Here is a 19,795-nt window from a genome sequence, read left to right on the forward strand (position 1 = left end):
CACTGCTTTTCAGTGAGGCTTCTCACCATACCTGGAGGACTTGACTGTCCAAGTAACTCTTGGTTCACTTGGAACTTAGGCAGAACAAGCTCCTCAAGACTGTCATGTGAATGGAAGAATCGTTCACACCTTGCCACAGTGAGCACATAATGCCCTAGAGAAAAATTGTCTGTGTCTGGTTTTACCTCCTGTATGGAGGTTCCAGTGGAACTCTGCAATAGATGGTGAGTTCTAAGCCCTGGATTGTCCTCTCATATTACAGTATTGTCTTGAGTACTTGTCTTGGAAAGGTTCATGGAGAGGCACAGTAGATGCCCAAGCTTGATGTAGACCAACACTGTAAGCCAGAACACTAGAGACCAAGGGATTAACTTGACCACCAAAGACCACAAGAAGGCCACAGTAGGATGTACACCTCTGGTTTTTTGGAAATCAAGCATCCCAGTACCAATTTAGACTCATACAAATGGAAAAAGTCTAACATTTTTCTTAGTTTTCATTAAAGGTCCAACTCAGCAGGTTTATCTGCAGTCGATCCTCTGTGTAAACTGAGTCTGAGCAGACTTCTCTTTCTTTGTTGTTCAAATATGCACAGATTTTAGACTATCTCTATTCAGGCTTTATTCTTAATCCTCATATTTATACCTTAAATAAAGGTAACCACATAATGGCACAGACATGAAACATTTTTCTAATGTTCATGTCTGTCAATCAGTTTAATGTTCTGTCTACTTATAAAGGTGTCTGTATCCTAATATAAATAAGACTCTGTACAAAAACACTTTGAATTTATGTGTGTTGGCTTCATTTTTAACATATTGCTCAGTGTTAGTCTTTCTATCTTTAAAGTAAATTTTTGCTTTTCAGTCTACTGTTCTACTGTCTACTGAGCTCACTGTCTGGTATTTAAAATTGCCTAAATAAAAAAAAAATCATGTTACATTGTACTAATGTATGCTGTGTTCGTGCAAAGTTTGAAAGTAGGAGAAAATAAGTGTTTTATCAATTGCACAAAAGTTGCCAATAATTCTGTATGTTAACTAGTTTTCAGTGTTTGGTATAATTCAACTATGTATTTTATCATCAGTGTGACATATGCACAGAATTTCTTAAAATATTCAGTATTTCTTAAAATAGGAAAATTTCCCATGTGAATACTGAACTTTTTATGATGTAAAGACTCATAAAAAGTGGTCACGACCCTGTTGTGAATATCCTGCGTGCTGGTGGAGAACTGTAATAGTTAAGCTCTGATTCCAGAAATTACCAAGATGTAATAAAACAGGGCTTCCAAAGAGCCTCGTCAAAGGGAACAGAAGAGAAACCTACACTGGAACTGTCATATTGTCAAAAACAGCAGTGCTGATATCTTCTGTCTCTATATTGCCCCATGAAATCCTCCTAGAGATAATCATCTTAATTATATTGATCTTTTGGGAATACTGATAAAGTTAGATGATAATGAGCTGTTAGCTGAGCAGAAGCAGCTGTAAGCCTTTCGTGGAGTTTTTCCAAATTCCTAAAAATATCGAGAGAAGAAAATGCAGGTAGCATCATGCTCTTTCTCTAATAATATCCTCTTTGCTGAGTCTTTTTTCAGCTCATTGTCCTGACATTTATCAGCATACTTTGTTTTTTCATAAAGGTGACAAAATAGTTCTTTGCCAAATTCTTCTCTAATTCATGTTTTGTGTGAGAAGAAAATGATGAAAAATCCTCAGAAGGATAGAGAATACAGTTTTAGCTGAGAGTCTAAAGCTGGTTTAGTTCTGCAAATTAGTGCAGTCCATAATGCCTTTTTTTTTTTTTTCTGGTGTGCTTGATCTATAGGAAATTTATATCCCATTTCCATGCCTGCATGAAGACTAACATATACAGGTTTTGTGCCTTTAATTATTGGGTTGTTGTGTTTTGTTTCTTTGGGTTTGTGTTTTTAATTTGGACACTTAATGCAAAATAAATAATGATGTCAAATCCCTCAGATTCTTTAAATGGTGACCAGAAGAACCACTGTTACACATGCACTCCCTTGGTATTGTACTTTAAGTTTACTGAACTCTGATAGAACTTTGGCCATGCTCCACAAAATTTGGCAGCTGTCTGCTTGGATTACATCTAGCAGCAAATTACATGAGACAACATTTAATCCCAGTATTTGTTTATAAATAAATGCCACTGAAGCAACATAGGTAGGCAATTCCACAGGTACACACAAACCACACATTCCTATGATTATAAATAAACAGATTCACAGGAATCAATGTAACTATTAACTGCCATGTTCCTCTGTATTTGCACCAGTGTGAGTGAAAGTTTAATGATTGTTATGTTTTTCTCAGGTAAGAGAAGACTTAAACATTTACATTTATCAAGTTTTAGTATATCAAAATTAAATACTGATGAATAAAATACAGAAGTATTACAACCTCTTTCTTCCTGTCTCCTCCTCTCTGAGAGTACAATGCTTGATTGGTCATGCAGGCATACATACACATCTAGTGTTTGTGTGAAGCTGTGTGAAAATACAAGATATCTCATGGGCAAATATCTCACATACAGATTATAATTTCTTATTTTTATGTATATGGTAATTGTCTTAGTTTGATGGCATATATATAACTGAATAGAAGGACTATCTTGGGTAGTTGAAATAAAGAGGAAGTACTATGAATCAGTGGTGTTTCTCCTGAATCTAACTGTTGTAAGAGAAATTTGATATGATACATAACCTTATGAGATACTGCTTCTTGAACATATAATCTGGCTTTCTGAATAGAGCAACCTTGCCAGCACTTCTACATTTTCCCTTTACCATACCCACACTGGAAGGATGGAAATTCCATTTTTCTTTTATCTTCAGTGACTCCAGAGGCAAAAAAATCCTTGGTCATCACTGATCCTAGTGCTGTACATAAATACAGTTCCAGAAAGTGTGTTAGAAATTGACTTCAGGGAATCTATTAACTTGCGAGCATGGCAGGTTCCCAAGTGTAATTTATGGTTTGCAGAAATATGGGGTGTTCATTGTCATCTTTTTTCTGCTGATAGAAATTACGTGTGTGTGTGTGTGGGTCTGAATTTATCATTTAGTCTGTACAGAGGTAAGGTCAACAATGGATAATCATGTAAAATATATACCTTAAGCTACTTCTATTTTGAAGCATCTCAAGATAGAGCAAATTAAGATTACATGATCTTAGATGATCTTCATTTTAAATACAAATTCTAAACAGCAGAATTCATAACAGGGCTTTCTCATCCTGCCTTTTTCCTCCTCTTTAGACCATGTTGTTTGTGTATGTATGTATGTATGCACATGTGTGTATTTAAATAGCTTATTTGCCACTGTTCTCAACAGTATTATTTCTGGCAGTACTATGAAAAGGTGATTGGATAGAAAAAGTTCTCAAGAAGCTCTAATAGATTTCAATCCCCTCTGCCTGCTGCTCTGTTTTGCTCTGAGTCAAGTATTTTTTAAGCTGATAATTGAAAACCTATCTTGTTCTTACAGAATGGCTTTGCTGTTGTAAGGCCCCCAGGCCATCATGCTGAAGAATCAACAGCCATGTAAGTACCAGGGAATATTGCCCATCTTGGAGCACTAAGGTTACTGGCAATCACCTGCATTGTGCATGTCTCTGAAGAACTGTAATTGCTAGCAGATGACTGAAAAGGCTTTCTAGGTACTCCCAGAAGCAGATTTATGGCCTCAGAGATCATATAGCATTTTTTAAAATGCTCTGAACATTATTTATAGCTGTTTTCCTGACTGATTTGCTTTCTTATTTCTGTTCTTCTCTATTCCACAGGGGGTTCTGCTTTTTTAATTCGATTGCAATTACTGCCAAATACTTGAGAGACAAGCTAAATATAGGCAAGATATTGATTGTAGATCTGGTATGTATTCTTGGCAAGCATCACACTCAAAGTGCATCTAGATGAAAGATAATGAATTTGTATTTATAAGTCAGACTTTCCTGCTTTTAATACCTACAAGTAATAAAGGTGTGCATTTCCTCTGATTTTGGGAACTCATTAAAGCCAGGATGGCAGTACTGAAGCTATAAACATCTATGTTTCACTTTAATGGTGTTAACTGCAATTTAATGAGAAGAAGGCACAGATCAGGGCAACTTTTATGGTCCTTAAATGAATTGATACTTCCACTGTTAAAATAACCCTACAGAACCCAAGTTTACTTTTCCCTACAGAATAGAAACTTTAAGTAGTCAGATATTCTTTAAAGAATGTTGTTGCATTGGTAACAAACTTTCCCCAGTTCACAATGATTTGAATTGTTGTACAACTTTGATATTATTAAACAAATCAACAGGTCGTTCCCCCCAAGAAGTTTTCTAGTCATGTATTCCAGGTTTTGGTGGTTCCCTGAAGAAAACCTATGTGATTAAACATCCACTTCATTGGATTAGTCTTGTATTTTAATAGAAGGCATTTTTACACAATACTTAATAAATTTAACAAATGGATTATTTAAATGCAGATGACATTTGGCATGTTGGCTATATTATTTTCATGAATAATGAATTGGAGCTCTGCCTTGCACTCAAAGGATCAGCCCAATGCACAGCCCAAGGAAAGTTGAATGCTGATTTATGAGCACCATTTTTGTTTTCCTACAGTTCATGACGAGGTGTAATAGGGTGTCTGACAAAGCATAGACAGGAAATGAACCCTGGCATCAAAACCTAACCTGTTACATCTGCACTTAATTAATTTTTGCAGGTGATAAAAGATTTAAAGACAAAATATGTTAAAGGGTTTTTGAAGTGCAGAGCTTAATAGTCTAAATCTTGTTCATATCTGCACTCATAATTAAATCTTATTGTGGAGTCATGGCCTTACCATCTAGCACTTTTGTTCAGTTAAATATGCGTACTGACTGTTGAAGAGAAGCAGAGAAGGGGGGAGTGTGGGAGAAGGAATGGTAAGTGAAAAATGAGTGGCAGACCAAGTATATGTGTGGATTAAATATTCTTAGAATGTTTTTGAAATATTTCTCAGATTGTTCTGCTGTCATTTAGAAACAGAATTATAAACTGCCAGAAAATATTATTTCTGAAAAATTCACTTCTACTGTATGTTATGTCTGTTTGCTGACTTGAATCTTTCAGTTCATTGCTGTAAATTCTGGTCAAAAGTGAACTCTCTGTTTATTCTCATTTTTTAATAGGAAAAGCCTAGTCAAAGTTTGTGAATGTTTTTAAGCCGTTTTGCCTGTAAATGTTATATTTGCCTTGTTGGGAAAAAAAACCAAAACACTTCCCTTTGATATACTTAGCCAATAAGCAGTTGGAAATTCAGCTTCAGTTTTTTGAGGCTAGGTTAAATGTGCAAATCATTACCTGTGCAACTGATTACCTGTGAAGCTGTGTATCTTTACCCAGGAAAGTAGACAGGGAATTTTCAGCCTTTCTACAACTGTCCCATTGACCAGAGTAACTCAGCGGGTGAAAAGGAAGAATTATATGGCTGACACAGATGACTTCATTCCTGGAGCAGTTGCAGGCCAGTCCCTAGTCTGCTCTATGCTCCATGATGTACAAAAATTCATATGGAAAAGTTCTTATGCATGCAAACTATGGATAAATCACAGGCCAAACTGAATGAATGAACAAGTTAATAGTGACATCTTTATTCCCACCAACAGAGTTTGGGGCATCTGAAGGAAAGAATGGAATTACAGATGTTAGACTTGAAATTAACCTTTAAGATTATATTTTGATAGTGACTAGCACAGCAGGACCTCATGCAAGTTGGCAGCTATACATGTTACTACAATATAAATATTAAAAAGTAATATTCAATCCCACACACTAAAGTGTACTCTAGTTACAAATTAAGTGTAGTCTTCATAGCTGCTACATGTCTTCATGTATAAATTCTTAACTTTTTAATTGTCAGTCTTCCCTTCATCTATTTAATCTATTTATACAGTAAAATAAAAGACCTATCTGACAGGATTTTTTTTCCTCATTCCACCATTTGCATAAATCTCTGGTTTTGAACTGACTTATATACTCTGAACACATTTGATCTACTAAGGGCAGAATACAAACTCATTTCCCTCATGCTAACATCCGCAGTCTTAAAGAACACATTCCTTTGTCTAATCAGAGACATTACTGCTCTTCAAAAAGGAGCTCTTAGTGGAATCAAAGTTTAAACAAGAAAACTAGCTTGAGATTTGAATAATAAAAAAATTAATAAGGAAAAAATCTGTCTATGCTTCTTTAACATTTTTCCTTCTCTTTTGGAAAATGTTACAGAAAGATTATAGCTAAAGCCCCAAATATGTATGGAAAAGAAAGACTAATTAAAATAGCAAAGTGAAGTCCAACTCAGATCTATCTATGTTCCCAGAATAGCTTGTCAGGTTGTTGAAATCCTCATTCCAGGGTCATCCATACTTGCATTTAGGCTAGTAGGATTTGAGTCTGGTTTGGAGTAAACCAATTAACTCTGTCACAGCTGAAGACTGAATGGGATTCTGGGATTAGTCTGCATGCCAGATTTTACTTCATTTGCCAGTCAGAACCATCTAACACTAGACTGATGCCTTGAAATCTTCAACAGCCTCATACCAGTGTGTTCTCCTTTGCACGTCTCATGCGTTAACCTTGGCATTAAGTCACAGTTGGGCTGTAACTCCATCCTCATGTTGTTTCAAGTATTTTCAACATAGAAAAGAAAATAAACTCTTATAATACTACCCTACAGAGGTCCCAGAGGGGGTCCAAGACAAGCACAATGCAGTACAAGTCGGACTCAATCAAGGTAGAGAGTTCTGAACAATGTGGGTGAAACTCATGGGCTGCTTCAGCTGGCAAGGACGACAAGCAATGTTCAGTGCTTGCTGTGCTATTGGCAGTGCACACCTTGAGGTACAACTTGAGCCCTCCTGGACTAGGCATAGTGAGGAGAATGTGTCTTTTGTTTTGTGGACACTAAATTGGATTTACACCTCATAACATTTGTAAACCAAATACAGACTGGGTGACAATGACAGTGTTGCCATTCAGCATACTTTGTGTGTCCCCCTTAATTCTCTATATCAGAAATTTCAAAGGGATGACTTAAAGGAGGAAAATAAAAAATATCTATATTTTTTCAGGTTCTTAGAAATGTCAGGAAAGAAACATTTTTTTAACTTTTCTTTTACTGAAAGGCAAGTGGATTTTCCATTTTCACTTGTAAAATTCTTGTGTGTCTAACCACATAGAATAGTAGTGAACTGTGAAAGCAAACTAAAAAAGAGGAAATGTCTGCATCATCAGCCTTTGTTTTATAGATATACCATCAGCATTTCTTTGTCAGCCTTTTATTTAAAGACAGAATTTTATTCACTGTCATTATATAATGTTTGAAATATGGAGACTGACCAAGGTCACTCCTTAATTGTGGAAGGCACCATCCTATCTGCCAGATGATTTAATAGGTAATGAGATCATATTCCTATGTCTTCAACTGCTGCCGTCATGATTTTGCAAAAATGAAGTATGAAGTCCTTTCCGCATCTGGCATCTCTTTTGATGTGGATCTAACTGCTGAGGGACTGAACAGAACTGAATGTTTCAAGAAAGCCAATTTACTCAGCTGGTCGTGGAGCCTTTGACCTCAATAGTGGAACTTGGCAAATCAATGAATACTCTTATGTTTAGTGTTCTGTCAAGAATTGTGAAAAAGCTCTGTAAACCATAGATCCTTCTGCAAAATACTAGTTTGTAGTTTAAACATTAGTCTTTCTTCAGAGGCCAATGAGGCTAGTTAATTAAGCCTGAGGGGTTATGAACTGTTGGCAGTTAATAAGTCATAAAATTCCTCCATAAAACAGGATGCTAGATTCCATCACTGAGGCAAGGAGTACAAAGAGCCGGTGTATAAATATCTAATTGTACAAAAGGACTGGGATTTCTCAATGACTGCTCATCTGGAGTCTCCAGGGCACGCTCGCTATGGTTTCCTGATTTTTAGAAGCCAGTTTAAAAAATGAGTGCATTAAAGAGTAATTTGCCTGAAAGTTCAGGAAGTATGGGGTGGTGAAGGGAGGGGGAAAGGGAAAGACAAAAGGAGGGCAAGGGAGAGGGAGAGAAACTGAGAGAGAGAGAGTGAGGAGGGGGTGTAAAAGAAAGCAGAACTGAGCTCTCTACACTGAGTTGGACATTATTACATTTGTCATCTGTTTTCTTTCTCCTTTAGGATGTTCACCATGGCAACGGTACACAGCAGGCTTTTTATGCTGACCCCAGCATCCTGTATGTTTCCCTCCATCGCTATGATGAAGGCAACTTCTTCCCCGGCAGTGGAGCCCCAAATGAGGTTAGGTTTATTTCTTTAGAGCCCCATTTTTATTTGTATCGTTCAGGTAATTGCGTTGCATGATTACCCCTAATTTTCTTGTCCTTCTCTGGTTCTTTAAATTACACCAGATTACCAAATTGTCTACTGGGAGCAGGGGACCAGTGGAGAACAAGTGCATTACCCAGAGCAGTCCTTGTCAAACAGGGCTGATCTGACATGTTGTTTGATGTTTGTTTCTAATGCACGTTTGAGAAATTTTTTTTCTTCTCCCTGTTCCCTCTCTCTTTTCCTCCTCCTTTTTCCACTTTTTCTCTATTTCTGGCATTTTATTTCTTTTTTTCAGGTTGGAAGTGGCCCTGGAGAAGGTTATAACATAAATATTGCTTGGACAGGTGGTTTGGATCCTCCTATGGGTGATGTTGAGTATCTCACAGCATTCAGGTTGGTACCATTTAAGAGTCTTGAAAACTGTTTGCAGAACAAAAGCACATGAATAAGAGCTAATGTAATATTGAAAGTCAGGAGAATAATCCATGGTGAAAATAAACTAATCCTGGAATCCAAGTAAATGAGAGTTTAGTAAATTTAAAAATGGGTTATTTAATAGTTGTGATCATCCATGCAGAATCAACAAAAAAAATTCTATTTAATTGGTCACTTGTGTTTTCATTATTATGCCATGCCAGTAAAATTACTCTGAGCTTGGTTAGTTCTCTACCTAGAAAATTTAAATGTAAGTACTTATTATGTCAGGCAGAAGAAAATTGCTGCTTACATTCACATTGATTGCAGTTACATGCCAGTAGAGCAGAGAGAAAGCAGTATGAAGTATGGTCCAAATCCAGTGTTCTTCATTCAATTAAAAGACTCATTATGATGCTCACAGTTTTGACCATTAGTTTTTTTTCTACAAATTGCAGTAAAATGTTATTTAATTAAAAGTAAACAATTTTGACATACTGCAGTAAGAATGATAGGAAATGTTGCATGCTGTATTTGTCTTTGCTCACTCATAATGAATATTCTCAATAGCTCATTCATAAATGAAATTTTATTCCATCATAGGTGATGCTTCCGTATCTATAAAGTCTTATTTTCATGGGACCAGAGGAGATAAGAACAGTCCAAAACACTATCTTTTAGAGATTCAGCGTCCTGTCTTAGATACATCATTTCCTTTCACTGAAAAACAATCCAGTGGAATGTTTTAGTGAAGTTTAGGGAAGGTGTAGGGTTCATCTTTCAAATTTGGGCAAATGCTACACCTCTGAAAAGGAGTTTCATTTAAAAAAGAATCATATGCAAGAAAGACGATGAGAAAACCAACGTGTATCTCTAATGTCTTTCAAGACATTTAGTTTGAAGTAGTGCAATTACCATATACAGTTTTTGACTATACTCTATAGAAAATACACCACAAAAACCCCATGAAACTCTTGTTTTGTTTATTGGAGTTTCTGTGTGTGTGTTTTTTGGTTTCTTCTCAAAGAACTTCTGTGAAACCCGTGAAATAATATGCAGAGTTTCTAATAAACAACACACCTGAAATCAGAGTCTAAGCCCTAGTCAGAGAAATAGCCTTACACATTCACAGTATCTCACTGTTATTGTGGAAAAAGTTTTAATTTTATTTGTATTTGTCTGTATCTAAAAAGAGTCTAAACAAATGGTAAGTGTGGGGCTCCAAATTTTCCACACTCAGTAGTGCCTCAAGCTCTTTCCAAGATATTTCCTATACTTCCATGAGATTTTTACGTAAGTTAAGGAACTGAATGGTTCAAATCACTGGTATTAGGGTCTGATACTTATATCTGGTATTTCCACCCCAACATTCTTGGTTTAGATCCAAACCGTCCCACTAATGATATAGGTAATGTGGCCATCTAATGATGCAGAGAATGGTGGTCCCAGTTTATTCAACAGAAGACTCACATACTGAGACTGTAACCATAATTGGTACCCCTGCTATCCTGATGAAAAATACCTGGGCTTAATAGTGCATTTACAAATTCGTACTTCACAGTTCTATTTTAAGGCGCACTAGTAAATTGTTTGGAGCGGCTAGTATTGCTGCTATGCCTATTACTCTGCCTCAGAGTTAGAGGGATTTTCAGTCTCTGTTCCTAAGCAAAGCAGGACTATTCAGGAAAATAAAATTCATGTAACTTACTACACTCTGACTAATCATATGCAGACATAAACTTTATTAAATATATTTTTAAGCCAAATAAATTCAAATTTAAGTTTAGAATCTCCTTTTTGAAGAAATTGCTGATGGTGAAAAATTTAATGTTGCTATTTTAAATGCATCCATTTAACTTTGTGATTAATGTTGTAATGAATGTGAATGTTTTTCTCCAAGCAACAACAGGAAATGTTTCCCTACACTCTCAGCCCCTTTTGACCTGATCACAGGCTTTGTGCCCTCTGTAGGTCTTGCTGACAAGGGCTTAGCATGACTGGTATGACAGTTTTGAATGGGGATCATTGAAGTAAACAGCATGCAACTTAGAAGGGTGGATACAAAAATTTGTGAATTACTTAATACAGACCAGGTAGCTGTTTCTGTAGATCTGGGGTAAATTTACTGTTCCTAGTAAAGAGACACTTTATCCATGGGCCAGAATCTATCCCTGATATTATCCAAAACATTACACATGATGTAGCCTAAGTTTTCAGTTTGTCCAGAACAGAATTGTGAGACTAGCAAGAGTCCAGAAAAGTCCAGAAAATCAATAGAAGAGTTGCCATGCTCTCCCAACAAATCAGCTGTTGTTCTGGAGTTTCTATCTACAATGAGTCAGTTTTTAAGAAAATAAGTGAATTTCAGAGATAGAAAAACGTGATTTTTTTTTTTTATATTAGGTTACATGCTTTTATAGACAGACTTACAGAGAAGGTCCAGACTAAGCTGTGGAGCAAATTTTGAAAACCTTCAATCTTAAGAGAAAAATAGGGGGGGAAATGGAGTTATTTTCTCTATATACCTACCAGTAGACAGAGAGGTTGGGCAGTACTCATTCCCTAGTGAAGGCAGGAGCGGATACTGGTGAAGGTCCTCTCCAGGGTAACCTAGGTGTGAGTAAGTTTGCAAATGGGTGGAGCCGGTTCGGAGGGAAGCCAAGGTTTCTGCTGGTTCCAGAGCTTAATCCTTTGAGTTCCTAGGAACTGAGAAATTTGCATTAAAATAATCTAAAACTCTCCAGCTAGTGCACATAGCTTTCACTTTCTCACCAGCAGAGGCCTAATTTCATCCTAGAATTATGCCAAGCACATATTTGAAGTATCACCAGCCTTGACACTAGGTAGCTTGTTATTACTTGAATGACTGTCAGATTTCACAGCAGAGATCCTTCCAAATGATAATGTCTGCAGAAAAAGAGACCAAGGCTTTTTTTTTTCTGTCTCTAGAGTTCAGCTCATAACCAGGTACTGATTCTAAATAGGTAGGTATGTGTGTAAATGCTTCTAAATAGGTAGGTATGTGTGTAAATGCTTCTAAAATATATATTCTGGATATCAAGTACTTTGTACTGATATCAGTACAAAGTACTTGATATCCAGAATATATTTTTAGAAGCATTTACACACATACCTATATACAAGCAGGTAGCAGAATACTAGTTATTTTGCACTGCACAAATAACTAGATAAATTTGTTTTATGTAAATCTTTTTAGGACTCAATAATATTCCACCTCAGTCTTCATCCAAACTGTTTGATGAAATATTTCTGTTTCTTCAGGAAAAGCAATTTTCATGTGTGAAAATGCAGAAAAATTTGAGCACAGAGTAATCACTTCGAAGGCATGCTGAGTGAGTGGCTTCTCTGGGGTAGTAGTGGGAAACAGTAAAAATTAGGGTGCTGGTTTGTGTCTGCCATTTCGATTTCAGCGCTACTTGAAAAGTTTATTGTATTTTTGAGCTAACGCTTTCTATTGCAAAATCAAATTTTAGTGGCCATAGCAAATTTGAAGATGAAGACTGCTCATTAATTTATAAAAGATGTTTTAATTTCTTTCTTATTTCTACTAAGAAAATAAGTTTGCATGTGTTAACTACATGGAGGTAGTAGAAAATGTAGAATAGAGAACTTTCCATAGAATGGAAAATAATTGCAGTAATCAAATCACTATGCCATTTAATTTTGCCAGAAAAGTGTTTTTGATGTTTACCATAGTTAAGAAACTGGCCTAGCTATAAAAAAAATCCTTGAAATCATGACAGTTTTCTAAAGGGCAGGCATCTCTTCTTTTCTCCTAAGATAACGAAAATGCACAGCTCTTTTCCATTATTTTTAAGCTCTGAAGTATCCCTCTAGAGAATTTGTTTCATCATTTACTTCCACCTATTCAGGTTAAATTTGCTTTAATCTCTTTGAAAGCCAAAGGATATGGTGGCTGTTTTCTAGGAGGATGATTTTACACTTGAGTTTATGAGGATGTAATCCACTCTCTTCTGCCAACAGTTCTAGAAAAAAACTAAGAGCAATGGTTGACTAGTAATGTTCAAATAATTATTTTCATAAGCTCCACATTGCACCAGATGTGCTCAGTAAAGCAGGCAGCAGAAAGAGGCTCAGGTCTGTATTGTACATGCACATATGTCTCTGTGTGTACTTGCAGTATGCAGGGAACAGGAGGATGTGTTTCTGTAGAGTGGAATGCAGAAGGTGCAGGAGGCGATGGAAACAAATGAGAGTGCTCACAAGAGTGAAGGAGAAGCAAGAGACAGAAGGAACTGGGCTGTGCCTTCCAACTGCTTTGCACTGCTTTTATTCAACAAAGGAGTTGTAAATTTAGCTGAACCAGCCAGTATGCTCTGGCTGCTTTGCACTACTCCAGAGTAGCATAAAACAGCCACAGCATATTAACGAACCTGGCCATAAAAGCTTGCATAAAATGAAACATGTATATGTGTGTGATTCTTGGAATGATTAGCAATAGTTCATGACAATATTATCTTTTAGCAGTCACCTGTTTGATTTTAGTTTAAGAAGTGGAGCAAATTCAAAAGAAATAGGTGGCAATAAGGCAGAGTTAAGGATAAACTATATCCATGATTTAATTTAAAATATATTTGTAATTACCCCAAAATATAACTTCAAACAAAGTTCAAAATTAAAATCATGATTGAAATTACATGTGTTAACATGTAAAAATGAAAGAAAGCAAAGGCGTGCAGAAAATCTTCATCCTGTGTTGCAATCCTTTGTGGTTGTTTTGGGAGAAAATCAATATATTTAAACCTGTCTGTATTCTAGTCTGTGCTCAAAAATATTAACAAAAATATTCCTTGTCATCTTGTGGCCACACAGGGCACAATTAAGTTAATTTGAAATATTGCATCAATGTATACCATTTGTTTTTTTCCATAGTTTTGCATTACCAGATCTCATGACATTTAATTTTGACATTTCAAATTAAAAACTCTGTAAAAGTACTTTTGATGTTTTCATATATATTGTCCTTGTTAACTCTGTCTCAGCATAGGTATTGACTGTAATTTTTCTTTACTATTTACGTTAGTATTTAACTCATAAATTCTAAAAAGAACACTATATTGCTATATATGCTTTGTTTTTAATAGAAGTGTAAATAGCATATATTTTTATTTATAATTTTCCTGTAAATTTTACTTTTAAAACTTTTTTGTTGACTAAGGAATTTGAGATATCTTATAGAAATTTCATTTATCCTGTTGGTATTGAATTTCATGGTTTTAAGCATGTGGGGCTGAAAAACAAAAATTCTTTGTTTTAATTCAAATCACTTGTCTTCCACTTTCATTAAACATCCATTTGTTTGTGTATTACATGTGTAGATGAAACTCACATTCTTCCTTATCCACATTTATTATTTTAAATACATTTGTATGATCTGTGTAATGTCCTTTCCTATTTTTCTTCTCTCAAAATACAGTATTTCTGGTCTTTTTCAATCTCTCTTCACTTAGAAATGTATCCACTTGCCAAATCACTTTAATTGCTCATTGCTGAGGCTTGGCTATTTTCTGGAAATGAGCTAAATACACCACATGAGGGCGAACCATCGATTTATATGATTTTGAATATTATTATGGCTGTCTTTGGCATCACTGCTCTGCAATGTTGTGTAACTCTCTGAGCAGAAACCTTGGTTTCTGATAAACATAACAAAATAATGTAGAAGACAAAAATCAGCATTTTTTCCTAGCTGTACCTAACTACTGAAAGTGAGTCATAGTACAGTACTGTATTGTGATGTTTAATGAATTCCACCAAGAATAGATTTTGAGTATGAAGTTCTTTTTAAACAATGATTCTTAATACCTGTAGCTTAATGCTATTAATATTTTATGACTGTAATTTCCAGAGGCTGCTGCTGAGGCTGTATTATACTAGATGAGGTCTGAAAACTACAATAAGACTAAGTTTCTGATTCATATCTTTGATAATGTTTGATATCTCTTCAAAGAGATAAAAAGACAAGAGCATGGAAGAAGTTACTCCAGTGACAGCTACTCAGCCTCACGAGTCAATGAAAGAAGGAGAAGTAAATTCCAGTAATATCCTCAGAACTTTAACCTATTGTGTTATCAGTGAGTACTATTCACAAAAGGCCTCAGAGCTAGCTAAATGCCATCCTTATCTTTACTAATGGAAACTAAATATTTATTTCTCAATATATTGCTTCGTAATAACTGCTAAAAGTTATCTCAATTATAGTTATTTCCCTTGTTAGCAATTTCTGATTGCAATTTTCCTTATTGGAAATTTCTAATCATTGGCAGATTTACATTCAGCATTTTACTGTGTATAGAGGAAGGCAGAATCTCTGAGTAGTGTATGACAGGCAGATAATGATTTACCCAAATGCAGGTGGACATTATTGAGACTGCTTGTTACCCACAGTCCTTCTGCATTGTCAAGGGCAATGCATTTAGGAAGAAAAATGTGGCTGAACAGAACACAGTCATGGAAGCTCTAGAAAATCTAAGCAATGTTTTCTGTATGAATGTAAATGGTTTGCTTTCAGACATCCATAGCATTCTGCAGTTATAAGTTACAGTTTCAATAATTTTTTAATTTCTGACCTTGTCACTCCTACCAGGTGTCTTTAAAATATGCTCATTTCAATGAGAGATGTCTCTCTTTTCCCTTCTGTCACAGAAAATGTCTTAGGAGAATTCAAATAAAGATGTACCATCAGCTATAGAAAGATAACTTAGGAGTTATCTTTCTATAGGAGTTATCTTAGAAACTCTGAGCAGTTTCTTTTGAAGAAGTTTGAAGTCTGCTTGGAATAATTTTTAAATCTGCTTTGGGTATAAGTTTCATATGTAAACATTCAATAGTACTGATGATTTGTGATTTTAGAATTCTTTTTTGAGTGTGGTAATGAAAGTTTTGTAACAATAGTAAATTTTCTTTTTTTTTTTTTTTTTTTTTGTCAAATGTTTTGAGCATTGAGACTTTAGGAAATGGAGAAGCAGAGTTAAAAGCATTTGAAACAGTGGTATAAACAGCTTTTCAGCATTTTGCTATACTTCAAAGTTCACCATAAAACTAAAACTGGCAACAGTGTTTATAACCTGCAACCTCTTGTTCTTTCTACTTCTTTACTTTTATTTGGAAAATCTAACTTCTTCTGACTGAATACCCTAAATTTTCACCTTTACCAGGATTTTTAAAACTGTATATGGTGCTCCTTTAATTCACTGGAACTACAAAAGTGAAACCGTTCATTACAGAAATTAATTAGTGTTGGCTTACTTTTCTACAGATGCACAGTTTCTTTTATTGACATGGCAGAGTAGGGGGTGGAGGAGAAAGGATAATAAAATATGGCATGTGTCAGGTTTATGTGCTTCAGGTTAAAAACTATTTGATTAAAACCCCAAGCCATACATGGTCTGTAGTTTCAAAGTACTGGAAAGTATCTGAACTCTTTTCCAATATAACCATTTTCCAATTTTTGTTAAGGCAGAAAGATGAAAGAATAGAGGTGTATGGATAAAGAATTGCCATATTGTCAAATACTTTGATGGAAAAGTTGAGAAATATCACCAAAAAGATCCTGGAGGAAATTAAACAGCAATAAGAGTGGAGAAGATGCTTTTACCCTAAAAATCAAAATATCTGTTGTCTTTACATGAAGATAAATTTCAGATCGGAATTAAAAGTCCTACAGCAACACTGAGTGATTGCAGAGATGTCCAGTCCCAATTTAAATTTTGTTGCTTTATAATAAGTTTTGAGAACTACACTGTAGGCTGTAAAAAATATCCACATGTTCTCTGCTGGAACAGCTCCAGACTGTAACAGAACCACTAGATTGCACCCTGGTGCTTTATGTATTGTTTAATTGTTTTCCTTTGGTGGATATTTTTATTAAAAGCCTATTATCCAGAATCAGACAGAAGTGTTGTTTCAAGAACAGCAGAAACAGAGGCCTTTCAGCTACACTGTTCGTATTCATGCTTTCTTTAGCTAGCTTAGCTAATGAGATCTCCACTATTCTTCTTTTAATACTTAAAGAAGACAAAGAAATAGGAGTTTTTCTTTTATTGCTTTCAAATCTAGCAGGATTGCAAAGAAGTATTGTGAGGTTCTGGTGTGCTCACACACCTGTGTCTCAGTGTTAGTTTGTGTGAGTACCTCCAGGGCATGTCTGTGCTTATAGATGTTCTCATGCTTTTGCACAAATAATTCCTTGGAGATATATTTTTTATCCCAATGATTTTGTGTGTCTGTGCTACACTTTAACTATAGAATAATTTCACAAAAGGAATAAGCATTTTTCATAGAAAAAATATTCTAGAAAATAAAGCTGCAGTAAATATAAAGAAAAATAGAAAATCTGGCAAGAGTCAGAGTATAAAATTGTGACATGCTAAATAGCACTGTGCTCAGTGCTGCAAGATCTTATGAGGATTCTTGTTGCTGGATATTGTTGGAACCCTAACTCCAAGTATTTCATTGCTTTTTGAAGTCAGCCTTTAGTCCTGTGGAGAGATGTTTGAAACTATGAAAACATAAATGTCTCAAAAATAGATGTCTAATGAATAAGTTCAGGGAGGTCTATGACTCATCATTATGTGGTATTAGCAGTACTACTTGGGACATCAGTAATCCATTAAATCAGTGCAGCTTCTTGGATAGTAAGTCATTACCCAGTGTGAGGGAATCCATCAGACTTCAAGCTCTGAGACATTAATTTTACAAGCAGTATAAGAAAAATGCTTAGTTGTAGAGTGACTTATCATTGTGTATATTTTTATTCAGGCAAAGTGGGGTCTTTGTCCTGTGATCACATGTACTAGGGTTACGATTTAGAAGGCAATTGATCATGTGTCATTAGTTTATGCAGACCTCAGTTGTGCACAGCACCATAATTCATAGCTAAGATACAGAGCTGTTACTTACACAAAATAGTAGCTTCTTGCAAAAATCATTGTTAAAAGGCTTTGTAAAATCAGAGGCTTTTCACTGAGTAAATATGGCAGTTTTATCTTAAATACTGTGACTAAATTTAACCTAATTAAGCAGTCAAATCTTTAAGATTATATACAAGCAATTTCATGAGTTGTTATGCCTTGAAACAAAGTAAGCTTTTAAAGGATCTTATGAGCTGATTCAGATGCTTACCTACCACAAGCCTTTCAGTGATATTTATGTCAGCTGTTAAAATAAAGTTTCCAATATTATTAATTTATTTTTTTAAAAAAAGGAAAATGCAAGCAAGCAAATAACAGGACAGGATAAGCCAGGTTGAAAATAGCTATGTTTGGGATGCATTTCTCCTCTGTCATGCATGGAGGACTGTACATGCTTATCAGAAGATAGAAGGAACACAGCTGAAGGGATGATGCAGCTCATTTGGTTCTTTTTCTCGCTGTCAGTAAGTTGACAGGACTCTGGTGCTGTGTCTCTCCTGTTCAGGAGGTGCAGTACTAAAGCAGATATGACTAAAAACAGCACTTCCAGTAAGCAGCAACTGTCTGTGGTTATAACATGTGACTTTTCTTCTACACTGGAACAAAACCAAAACTATTGGAAGTTTCCAAGAAAACAACTAAGTGTTTGTGTTTCAAACCATTTTATGACAATGTTCATGTCTAACCTTTTGGTGAGGACATCACTTCTAGGAAGCTAGAAAATTTTAAGTGAAAAATCCCAATGCTTTGGGATTGGATTTGGCCTTAAATTGCACCAGGGGAGGTTCAGATTAGAGATTAGGGGGGAAAAAAATCACTTAATGAGTGGTTTGGCATTAGAATAATTTTCCTAGGGAGGTGGTAGAGTCACTGTCTCTGGAAGTGTTTAAGAGGTGTCTGGATGTGGCACTTGGGGATATGGTTTAGAGGTAGTGAAGGTGGAGTGGGGATAACAGTTTGATAAACTGATCTTAAAGTTCTCTTCCAACCTGGTGATTCTGTGACACTATGAAAGAGTGAAAACAGTTTGTTGTCCCCCATTCCTACAAATCAGGTTGAACCTGACCTCATCATATCTGAAATTTATGCCTTTGCTGTCAGATTATTTGGAATGTTTGGGGGTTGGGGTTTTTTTGTTTGGTTGGTTTTTGGTTGTTTTGGGTTTTTTTTCCCCTCATGCTTAAAAGAAGTCTCCCTCTGAAAAATATCAAGGAGATGTAAATATACAAAAAGATTATGTTTTATTAAAAAGTACATTTCTCGAAAAAGTTTGTGTTCTAGTTCTGAATTATTAGGCTAGTAGGAGAGTGGGAGCTAATTACCACCCTATCCAGTCTAACCTTCCTACCTCTTCAATCAAGATGTTTACAGATTAAGAATGTATTGCTAAGAATATATTGTTAAACCTCAGAAAGTGCTTCAATTCCTATCACAGGGATTTTTCGTTCCTCCTGCTTCATTAACATGTGCTTCTCTTTCTGTGTGATGAACTCGCTGTGGAAACTGATTCCCTCTGAATCTGAAAATCACAATTTATTTTCTGATCATTTGCCTCTTTTTTTTTCAACCAAGGAAAAAAAATTTAAATTGCCCATCATTTTCAGTGTAATTCTTATTAGAAACTGCAAACACAGCAAAATAAATGCAGAGTTTGTAATAGCTTGAAGATCCTTTAATTTCCAAAGTAATCAAAAATGCAGTGATTTCATTGTCATTCTGTTCCACCAGGAGGGCCACGGCTAAATATTTACTACCCCTGAAACTAAAAACCATGACATAGATGAGTGTTCTTAAATCAGTTTTGATTTGCTCTATGTTAATTCAGTGATTGGCCTCTATGTAAAAACTTGCTGAACAAACCCAAAATTTTTTGATGCTATCTTCTGTCATCTTGCAAAGGAAATTTTGGATTGGAAGTACTTGGAATGTAGTAGATTGGAAGAGATCAGAAAGATCCAAAGATTGGAAATACATTTCCAGTAGTACCAAGCAGTATAATTTTCCAAGATTGCTAATACTCCCTTTTCCTCTCCTCCACCCTTCTTCCCACTTCCACATTT

General features: G+C 35.5%; 1 protein-coding gene across 19 annotated transcripts in view; it reads left to right on the forward strand.

Annotated features, from left to right (window-relative positions):
* HDAC9 (histone deacetylase 9) overlaps positions 1-19,795 on the forward strand; it is a 459,669-nt gene that overhangs the window by 353,661 nt on the left and 86,213 nt on the right. For 18 of the 19 annotated variants that reach the window (XM_038129895.1, XM_038129893.1, XM_038129906.1 and 15 more), the window contains 4 exons: positions 3,512-3,567; positions 3,810-3,897; positions 8,218-8,337; positions 8,663-8,760. In XM_038129895.1, the coding sequence (XP_037985823.1) occupies positions 3,512-3,567; positions 3,810-3,897; positions 8,218-8,337; positions 8,663-8,760 (362 nt within the window). The remainder of the gene's footprint in view (positions 1-3,511; positions 3,568-3,809; positions 3,898-8,217; positions 8,338-8,662; positions 8,761-19,795) is intronic. The other variant, XR_005256087.1, reaches the window with a different exon arrangement.

This window comes from Motacilla alba, chromosome 2 (genome assembly GCF_015832195.1).
Source record: "Motacilla alba alba isolate MOTALB_02 chromosome 2, Motacilla_alba_V1.0_pri, whole genome shotgun sequence".
Lineage (NCBI taxonomy): Eukaryota > Metazoa > Chordata > Aves > Passeriformes > Motacillidae > Motacilla > Motacilla alba.